Source organism: Dicentrarchus labrax, unplaced genomic scaffold (assembly GCF_905237075.1).
Source record: "Dicentrarchus labrax unplaced genomic scaffold, dlabrax2021, whole genome shotgun sequence".
In the NCBI taxonomy this organism is placed as follows: Eukaryota; Metazoa; Chordata; class Actinopteri; family Moronidae; genus Dicentrarchus; species Dicentrarchus labrax.
In genome coordinates this window covers 9025671-9035561 of record NW_026136709.1, presented here as the reverse complement: position 1 = coordinate 9035561, position 9891 = coordinate 9025671, and the positions used below count along the sequence as shown (strand labels likewise).

The window sequence follows — 9891 nt, the reverse complement described above, 5'->3', positions numbered from 1 at the left end:
AATCAATAGGTGAGAAAGAAACAACTACAAGGTGAGGTCCAAAACCCCCCAAAAAATGTTTTTTCAATTACAACTATAGAGAACACATAAAAACAGTGTTTGAGAAAGTGTAACTGGCAACTGTTTGACTTTTTTTCTTAATAAATGACTCATTAACTGAAAATCCAAATATTCTGTGATTCATTTTTAGTCAAAATAGAGATCAACACACTATAATTCAATTCCAATTCCAAAGGCTTTGGGACAAGTTATCCAGAATCAATATCACAGTTTACATCACTAGCAACAAGTTTCACATACTTTACTACAGATGCTTTCATGTAATGTCTATACTTTTCCTTTATACCCTTGTTTTGTAGCTCAGTTTGATATTGGCCAAAAAGATGACTGACTAGCAGACTCTATGTAAACTGGTTAATTGTCAGTAAACTCATAAGGACAGAGATGAAGGTGGAAAGCAGACACCCAACTTACAGCTGTCTGTGAAGACTTACTTCAGATGTGTCTCGTTTTGAGGACAACAAACAGACAAGTGGAAGCTCTCTGCTGACAAAAGAGAGCTTTGCACTGAGTTTGAAATAGGTTTCCTTACTATGTGCATGTTTTAAAGCCCTGAGCTAAACTGTATAAATCAGCTCACTGAGCATTCACACTGATTGTTAGCTTGAATTACTCATGGAGAAATATGCTTTTGGCAAATTAAATTACTTAATGAATTAATTACTTTGATTCAAAAGGCAGCCCATATTTGTGTGTTGACTGTTGACTGTGGGTACAAACTATAATAGAAAATAAAATGTACAGAAGTAGCACTGAAATTTGATTTACACTGGTCCTTCTTGGATGTTTAACACTGCTTTCACTGTGTCATTCCCATGTGAATGATTTCTGCTCATTGATTAATAATTATGGGTCCCAGGTGTAACCGGACTCTGATTATAAAAGGAGATCACAGGCTGAGAGAATGAAGCGCTATCCATTAGACTCATAATACAAACACAGGAAGATGTAGCCTCATAACATCACTGTGTATGCGGTCATGACAGTCAGGAGAAAGTTGGTGTATTACTGTTTTTATTAATAGTACTGGCAGCAGTGGCAGTAATAGTAGTTTTACACCAAATGCATTTACTAAACAAATGGCCGTGTGGCTGTACATTATAGTGCATCCACGTAGAAAGTCAGCACAACAGTTAAAAAAACAAAACAGATATCTACTCTCAGATCTGAGTTTTAATCACATTAAGCCGACCCACTGATTTGCATTAACAGCTGAGCTCGACTAATGTCTGCTGGCCCGCTGAAAGCAAAATGATTTTAATGATCTAGAGAGGGAGAGCGAGAGCAGAGGGCCGGTGATAAAAAAGGCCTTGCATAATTGGAGCCCGTGCACAGAAACATAAAAGCCTGTCACATAATATCAGCTGTCCTGTTGCTGAGGCATAGAGTCATAACACTGCACGCTAGTCGGGTAAAGGGCAGCATAGCAACCCATAGTGCTCATACGGGTGGAATGCTTTGGACAAGGGGAGGAGGGAGAATGCACACAAACCAGTCTGTAGACTCCCCAGACTGGTTTAGAGAAAGAAGCTCAGGCACAGATCAGGTATGTGTCTTTGGGAGGGACTGAAACCTAAACCCATTTCCCCTTTTCACCTTTCTCATTTGATTGTGACATTAATACATTTAACATAGCAACGTCAATATATATGGTGCTATTATATTTATTGAACCATACAGGAGTGTTCCTACAATTCAGTCCAAGCTACTTTATTATATTCATACAAAAATCATTTAAGATAATGGACATTTTTGAGGGTTGACAAATGTGTATCATCCCATGGTCTCATCGCACTGCCCCATCCTGCTGATGGCAGGAAGAAAAAGTAACAACCCAGTTATTGTCTGTGCATCAGCCCATAGATCCACAGCACAGAGATGTTAAATGGAGTTTGCCTCTAATGAAGTGACAGTATTTATTGATCAGTGGGAGGAGGCGCAGCTGATCAGTGGTCTTCCTGTTTCCTGTTCAACCAGACTGCCAGCTCAGCAAAGCAAAGCAGCACTGGAGGAACAGATCATCATGACAGCTAAAAAAATACTTTTCTGCTCAAATATGTCTGTCCGTCTGTCCGTGTCACTGTCAGTATGTAAGGCGAGGGGTGGAGGAGACTGTAAGCGTGCTACTCACTGTATGTCTATAAGAACAAACATGCTTCTGCTAAATGCTTCCTCTGGCAGCATTTATGTCTCCTCAGCTCGCTGCAGTGGCGTGGGTGGATTACCGGCAAACTGCCCTAATACCACGGACTTGAGGGCTGGGTGTGGTTCCCACATCAGAGGGCAAAGAAATGAAAGCAGACACACGGGCCACAGAGCCACCAGCCTGAGTGGGCAGCTGTCTAGGCTCTGTTAAAGACATTACCAAGAGCAATTGAGTGCTTTTACTATGAAATCCAGCTCTCAAAAAGGAAACGCTTTTTTATTACATGCACTGATAACGCAAGTCCAAAATGTCGAACCCACCACAAGCAGTGTACAAACTAACAGACACACTATAGTGCCAACACAGCATTTACCTTCTGCATTTATCATGTTGGCTGTCTGTTATCACAATTCAAACACATGTAGGAAACACCGATGCTGGTTGCTTTCATTGATAGGAGCCTGAAGTAGCTCTTTCCTGCAGCTAGAAATGTGAGAATCAGACTTAAATCTTAAATATCACTGAGAAAAATAAGTACTGCTGGCAACCTGAGTAAATGATTTTTCTCTCATTTGGGTGTGATCCTCTAAGAGCATTGATTGTGTAAATATGAGCATTAGAGGAAAAGGAATTACCCGTAATTGTTTTTTTCAAACCTGCTGATATTCCTGCTGTGTTTTATGGGACGGACACAATGCCTTTTAAAAAGGCAAGGTAACAGTCATAGTGACAAAATATTCCCTCTTCCACTGTAGCTGATCTTTAACCTGCCTGTGTGCTGTTCAAATACAATAATCAAGGGAAAACGTATGTTACCGTTAAAAGGTTAGAGATGCAAAGTTGTGGCCAGGAGATACAAATCCTCAGAGCACGGAAGCAAATGAATTTCTAATCCCTGCTCTGTTAGTTATTGAGGAACCCATGGGTATCATGCTTGCTGCCAATCATATTCCAAAGCATAACCTTTAAAGATTAAAATATTTAGTTGTATCTTGTATCCATTCGTGCATCAATGGTAACCTGATTGTGAGCAGGGATTGTTTTTCCAGAGTGACATATTTAAGGAAACTCTGACATTTCAGACATGCCTCACCTCTGAAATCTTTCTTTCTCTGCCCTTCCAGTTTGACCACAGTGACGTAGGTAAGACACACATTTCTGAATGAGTCACAGAGCGTCATCCAACCTGGTGACAGGTCACAACCCACTTCTCACAGTTGAATGGAAGTCTAATAAGCCCCTTTCAAGAGTACCGCTTTTTACAAGTTAAAAAAAAAAGTAAGATCGATGCCACCAGCCCAGAGATATTGTTCCTTGTCAAAACCCTGAGTCTACATTACCCACAATGCAACTCGACTGCAGGACGGTCGGAGATATTTTTCATGTTCACATTTGTAGTTTTCAGCCCCAACCAGGCTTGAGGAAATTGGAGCCACAACCGTTTTCCCATGTGTAGCAGTAATCCCTAAGACCTATAAACAGACACTGATGTGTAAAAAGCTTTAAATGTGCAGTTCCACTTCTGAATGGGTCCACGTGCGTCATGCTATCTGCCGTCACCACCCTCCTCCCGACCATGGTCTAACAATGCTTGAACATCTTGACAAAAGTGAAAATGCATTTCTACTTTAATAACATAATGCTGATGTTCCAACTCCAACCAACTTCCTTACCAGTGAAACAAAAAGGAGGAAAAAGAAAGCACAGAAAATGAGTGGGTGAGTGTAGGAGCACTGTACCAAAACTAAACAGAACTTTGTTTGTTTAATTCATATAATCATGTGTAATTCTAAGTAGTTACGTGGTTTAGCAGTGGTGTGTATGGAACAACAGCATCAGCCTGTAATGGGATTAGCCTCTGACATCAGTCTCATATGAATACCTCCAACGTAGGTACAGCGCAGACTCATTATCTACATCAAACAGGAGGTCTTGTATTGGAAAATGAAATCAGGGATCTCCGAAACCTCTGACGTTGGAGATTTTCCTGAATGCACCAACAAGAAAGAGTTTTCACAACAACTCCTGGCCCCACACAGCCATAACAAAAATTAACTTCAAGATAAAGTCAATTCAATTCCATGATGCAATATCCAAGGCCCTACAAGCTGAAGAATGGAAACCAGAGGCTGCCTGGGTCATTGTACCCTTTGGGAAATGGTCAACAGTAACCTAACATAAAAGGGCATTTAAAGTTAAAAATGGGATGAGACATTAAAAAAAACACTGTATAAGCTGACTTTCTGTCCAACTCATAGGTACAAATATGTGCAGGTTGTATTCAAATTTAACATGGCATTGCAAAAATGAAGTCTCTGGGCTCAGCAACAACATCCTGGGGATAAAAAAACAAACAAGGTTTCAGCATATTAAGACTCTAAATGCATACATAAAAACAAAAAAGGCAGTCTTCCCACAGAAAGCCAAAACAATGAACGGGACCATAATTAGAGAGCTCAGGAGGATCCCAGGCCGGAGCTTTACCTCTGTAACAATGTTGTTCCTCAGCCCCTCTGTGACATTGTAGTCCCAGCCGCTGTCGCAGTCCACCACAGCCGACTGGCTGCCGTTGACGTACTGCTTACACTGGGACAGGCCCCCGCTGTCCCCGGGCCGCTCCCCCTTCTCCCAGGGAAGGGAGGCGTTCAGCACCTCAGGCGATGGCAAGGGCCCCGGCAGGTGGCAGTGGTGGGGCGGGGAGAGGGTGATTAGGGGGTCGGAAGAAAGCAGGAAGGCCAGGAAAAGGTTGGGCAGGATGGAGAGGGCGATCAGCACCCTCTGCTTCTTCCTGCCAAGAGCCAGAACCATAACCTCCCCCGTGGGAGGCAGCGAGGGTGGGGCGGGGAGGGAGGAGGAGGACGGGGCCGGGGAGGAAGGCACAGGGGAGGAGGGGAGGGATGGAGGGGGAGCAGGGCATGGGGAAGGGGAGACCAGCGGGGGAGAGTCTGGGGATGTCATCATTGGGTGGGGCGGGGGTTAAAGATGGAGGTGGGGGGGATGTTGTTGGAATTGTTGGTCCCCAGGGGAGATGTGGGAGAGCTCTGTGAAGTGACAAGAATCACACAGAGTTATTATACAGTTTAAACTCCTGACACAGGACTGATGTAAACAGGTTCATGAACAAACATTTTCACATGTTACAGTAGGAAAACGTGTGTAAATAATAACATTTATCATGGCTACATTCCTGGTATTGTTCCTTCTGGGACTCACTGGGTCACTTGCATAGAACAGGGCCATCAATAATGTATATATGGAACAGCTGGGCTGTTTCCTACTATGACAAGTCAAAATGTCTGCTGTGAGAAAGGCCTGTAGATTGTACTGATGACACTTTTCTCTTTGACTGTGTATTAAATGTATTTCAATAGCAGGACTTTGCATTCTCAAGAGTGTACACGATCAACTAAAACAGATGTTTTTAAATATACTTAAAGCTTAAATGCTTAAACAGATGTAATAACACATATTCTAAGCCTGATTCCACTGATCAGCTAAGACATCTGAATATAGTTTCTCATTACATTATGGCTTGGGATGGGAATACAGAACCAGTTCCAGTTGAGAACCAGTTCCAAATTGTCCAATCCATGGGAACCGATGGAGCTCATCAATTCCTTGTCTGGATGTGAATATATTTTTCTGACAGTTGTGCAAAACAATGACAGCAAATTCATGCGTCTATGCTGCTGGAAACTTGCAAGAAGAAGAAGGCGGAAAGGAAGAAGTGGTCCAAAGCGTGGCTTCATTTAACAAAGAGAGATGACAACAATGCTAGTTGTAATGTCTGTGTAAAATGATCATTTCAAGTAAGGCTGGAAACATCTTTCTACGCAGCAGCGGCTTAAATTCCAGGAATTAGGGACAGGAGTCAGGAACCGGTTCAAACTGAGAACTGGTTCCGAATTAAACAGCACCTAAACACTGCAGCTTTTGCACACCTGAGTCCCATGCATGCCTTTTTTCATAAAAAAAATGTAATAATAAAACACTGATGCATTGATGCTGAGTTGTGTATGCCTACTTTTTTCAAAACTTCACCAGGAATCAATGAAGAATCTGACCGTTAAGCAAAATCTATAGTGGCATTGGTATCAATAAAATCTTGTCATTGTGGCATTACTTGACAAATTTTACATGCAATCTTGACATATATACAGTATGCTCATGTATGTTCAGCACATGTACTATCCATCAGTTTATTGTCTGCTGGACCACATGTTGCAAATAATTTAAGGAGACAGTTCCAGAGCAAGAGATCCCATCTTAAACTCACAATGGCTCATTTCACAGCAAAAATCTGACCAGAAATTCCTGCTGAACTAAAGAGTAATGTACCACACAAGAGCAGATTATTTATATAATCTAATTCTCTCCGTCCACACCAAATTGAAACAGATGAGTTCTGTTGAAGTACAGCAACTGTGAGAATAAATTTAGTACAGGGTTTATGAAATCATACCAGCACACTTCAGTTGGGTTCCAATAGAAAATGAGAATTTTCAGACTAGATGAAAGAGAGCTGAAGTGAACGGCCAATTAATAGTCGATCAACTGAACAATAAAAAAATAATTTCAAGAAAAAGTCCAAAACATTCCCTTGTTTCAGCTTCTCAAATGGAAGGATGTTCTGCTTTTCTTTGCCTTAAGTGAGAGTGAACTGAACATCTTCCAGTTTTGGACTGTTGTTTGGACAACATGATGACATCACCTTGGGCATTTTTCACTATTTTCTGACATTTATAGACAGAACGCAAACTATCAATCAATAAAGAAAATGATTGGTAGCTGTAGCCCTAATTCCGACCAACTGATTTCTTTTTTGAATACTGCTATTAGCAGTATACTACCAAAGCTTTATGGTCATGCATATCAATTTATATCAAAGCCACCAAGTTGTTACACAACAAGAGTATAGCAGCCAGTAGCCTGTGGGTTGATGGGGAGACAGCAAAATGAAATAAATAACTGTAAAAGTCAAACAAAAAGGCTATGCATGCAGGTACTCATGTGGCTTTATAAAAAATAAAATAAAAACTGACATGAAACAGTAAAATGATGGTGTTTCCAGAGCTCTCTGTATTACAGGCTGTGTTCCCAGTTGAGGGCTGGAATGTGAACAGCCTGTGCTTTCCTCAGCAGCCTCCTCTGTTGGTGCACATGGTGCTCCTCTAGCAGCCAGTGCTGCTGTGTTTTCCTTGCAGAGGGCCAGGAAGTCTTTAAAAAAAAAAAAAGGAATCCCATAGGGTTACATAAGAGCTTGTACACGAGAGTGGGAAAAGAGGGGACGTGTGGGGAATGTAACACACAGGGGCTGGCTGGCCTCTGTGGAAGCGAGAGCAGCAGAGTGAGGGGAATAAAATGACAATGTATAAGGGTGGTCGGGGGGTAAAGCAGCTGGGCCAGGCTGACAACACTCACACCTGCCCCGGCCAGACTGGTCAGACACACAGCTGCTATCACACCGTCTGCCTGGCTTCAAACCCGCTCACCTATACTGTTACTTACCCCCGTAGAGATGTTGTTAAACGTGAGCCCGAATCCTACTGGCCGTTGTCAAACATCCAAAAACATTGCGGGGTGAGAGAGGAGGGGGAGAAGAGAGTAGTTTCACCGCATTCACCGTATCTCCTCTGCGCCTCGATGCCAGTCCGCTTTGTCTGTTATGTGAAAAGACATGTCTGTCCCGGAGAAGTGTTGTGGCCTCTCATTAACACCAGTGCTGCCTTTGACACAAGCAAGGACACCGGACTCCAGTGAGTCCCGGGCACAGCTAGCTAAAACCCTGAGATGATGCCCGCCGGGGGATGCTACACTCCTCTACCTACCCACCGCCGCTGGGTTTTTAACGCTGTTATTTAGTCCAAGTTTTTGCCTGCCGACGTTACAGAAAATAAATAAATAAGGCATGTGTGTGTCCGACATCATCTTAAAGGGAAACGCGTCGTCAGTCGGCCGGTCACGGACAAAGAGCGGGTGGAAAACTGCATCGGGAGAAGCCTGTTTATAGGGGCGAGCTGCTCCACCGGCGGCGGCGGCACACTTCGGGAAGAGTCGGCTAAGATCGTCGAAGCGACGTCCCCTCGTCTCACTGCGGTCGAAGATCGTATGTGATGAGGTAGTGTATCACTCTGTAGTCAGAGTATCACCAAGTAGGTTTTCACATATACAAGGGATGTGCTCATTACAATAAATATAGTAAAGCTCTGTAAATAAACTGTTAAAGTCAAGAAACATAAATAGAAAAAAATGTTTTTAAAATGTAAAAGCTGCACAGTTTTCTACAGGAATGGGCAATGTACTGATAAAGGAATGTGCAAAAGTAAAAGTAAATTCCTCCTTCCTTAATTCAGGTATATTTACTGACTGTTTCCGATACATTCTTTTCATTTATGTTATTGTAGACCTATAATATTGTATTATGTTATTGTTGATTTGAAAGCATGACATTGGCCAAAACCATAAAACTTATAACTTATAACTTAACTTTTAGGCTACCTAAAATATCAGAACAACAAAAGCTTGTGTGCGTCTGCTTTAATACAGACTTTAAAGTTGTGACATGCATATTTAAATGTTTATTTCTTCCCCTTACTGAATGGTTTATACTTTAAACTTAGGAACAATTCATTTCATTTATTATCATGTTAATTACAATAAGCTCACAGTGTGTGTGTGTAAAGTAAAATGTGCTTAGAAAGAGGAACTATTTGCGGTAATATTTTTGTTTACACCTATATTTGTTACAAACTTAAATTGCACACTTTATCCAAGCATATACAGCAACAACAGTGATGATAATCGACAGCAGAAAGAGTACACAAAATGAGTGTCAGAGTGACACATCTGTTTTTCTCTACTATCTCTGCAGAAGGTCTCCGTGTAGCTCTCTGCCGCATGGTGGAGCCATAAATCACCTACCACCACCAGGGACAGGTCTAATACACTTAACTTGATTTTACTCATGAATACGTACTGCTTAACATGTTGCTATTATAGATGAGGAATGTTACATGTTGTCTGCCAGGAAAACATCACTGTTCCCTCATTTGTCTCCAGTCATATGTATTAAACCTCTGGCATACTGCAGCAGACTCCAGCAGTGTTGTAGATGCCCTGTCATTGTCCATTTCATTTACTCTATTGATCATGAACAACAGGCTGACTTCTCAGGTCCATTACTACTAATTCTGCTTTATTTTCTACCTTATTCAGAGGTAGAAAATGGTGGAAGATTTGACGAACCTGTAAAAGCATCCTATTTTAGGTTTTGTATACTATATTTTTCAGTAATTATTTTTATTTATTTATCCTTATTTTACTGGTACCCTGGAAAGAAAAGCAAGGGAAAAAGTTCATCTGTGCCTATTCCTCTGTTTCCGAGTTAATACACCCAACTGTTTAAACCATCGGTTTAAGCTTAACATTTGGTAATGACTGCTAAACTACACTTGATGGCACTAATACAGTTTGTTCCACTGGTGTTGCAGTGGCCAGTAGTGGAAGGCTTTGTCTCTACTGGACAACACACACGTGTGTCCAACCTTTAAGAGTCCTTCACACAATCATAGAGAACGACTGTGCTCTTCATTCTTCTGACAACGGCGATACAGCCATCCATTTTAACAGAAACCCATTAAATCATGTATTTCATGTTATTCTCCTTACATGGTGACAGTTTGTGC

At 41.7% G+C, this 9891-nt stretch overlaps 1 protein-coding gene across 1 annotated transcript in view; it reads right to left on the bottom strand.

Annotated features, from left to right (window-relative positions):
- slc22a17 (solute carrier family 22 member 17) overlaps nucleotides 1-8239 on the bottom strand; it is a 17952-nt gene extending 9713 nt beyond the window's left edge. The window contains exons 1-2 of the mRNA XM_051411501.1: nucleotides 7715-8239; nucleotides 4691-5247 (exon numbers count right to left, since the gene is read on the bottom strand). Of these exons, the coding sequence (XP_051267461.1) occupies nucleotides 4691-5167 (477 nt within the window). The 5' untranslated portion in view covers nucleotides 5168-5247; nucleotides 7715-8239. The remainder of the gene's footprint in view (nucleotides 1-4690; nucleotides 5248-7714) is intronic.
- Between the last annotated feature and the right edge of the window lie 1652 nt (nucleotides 8240-9891).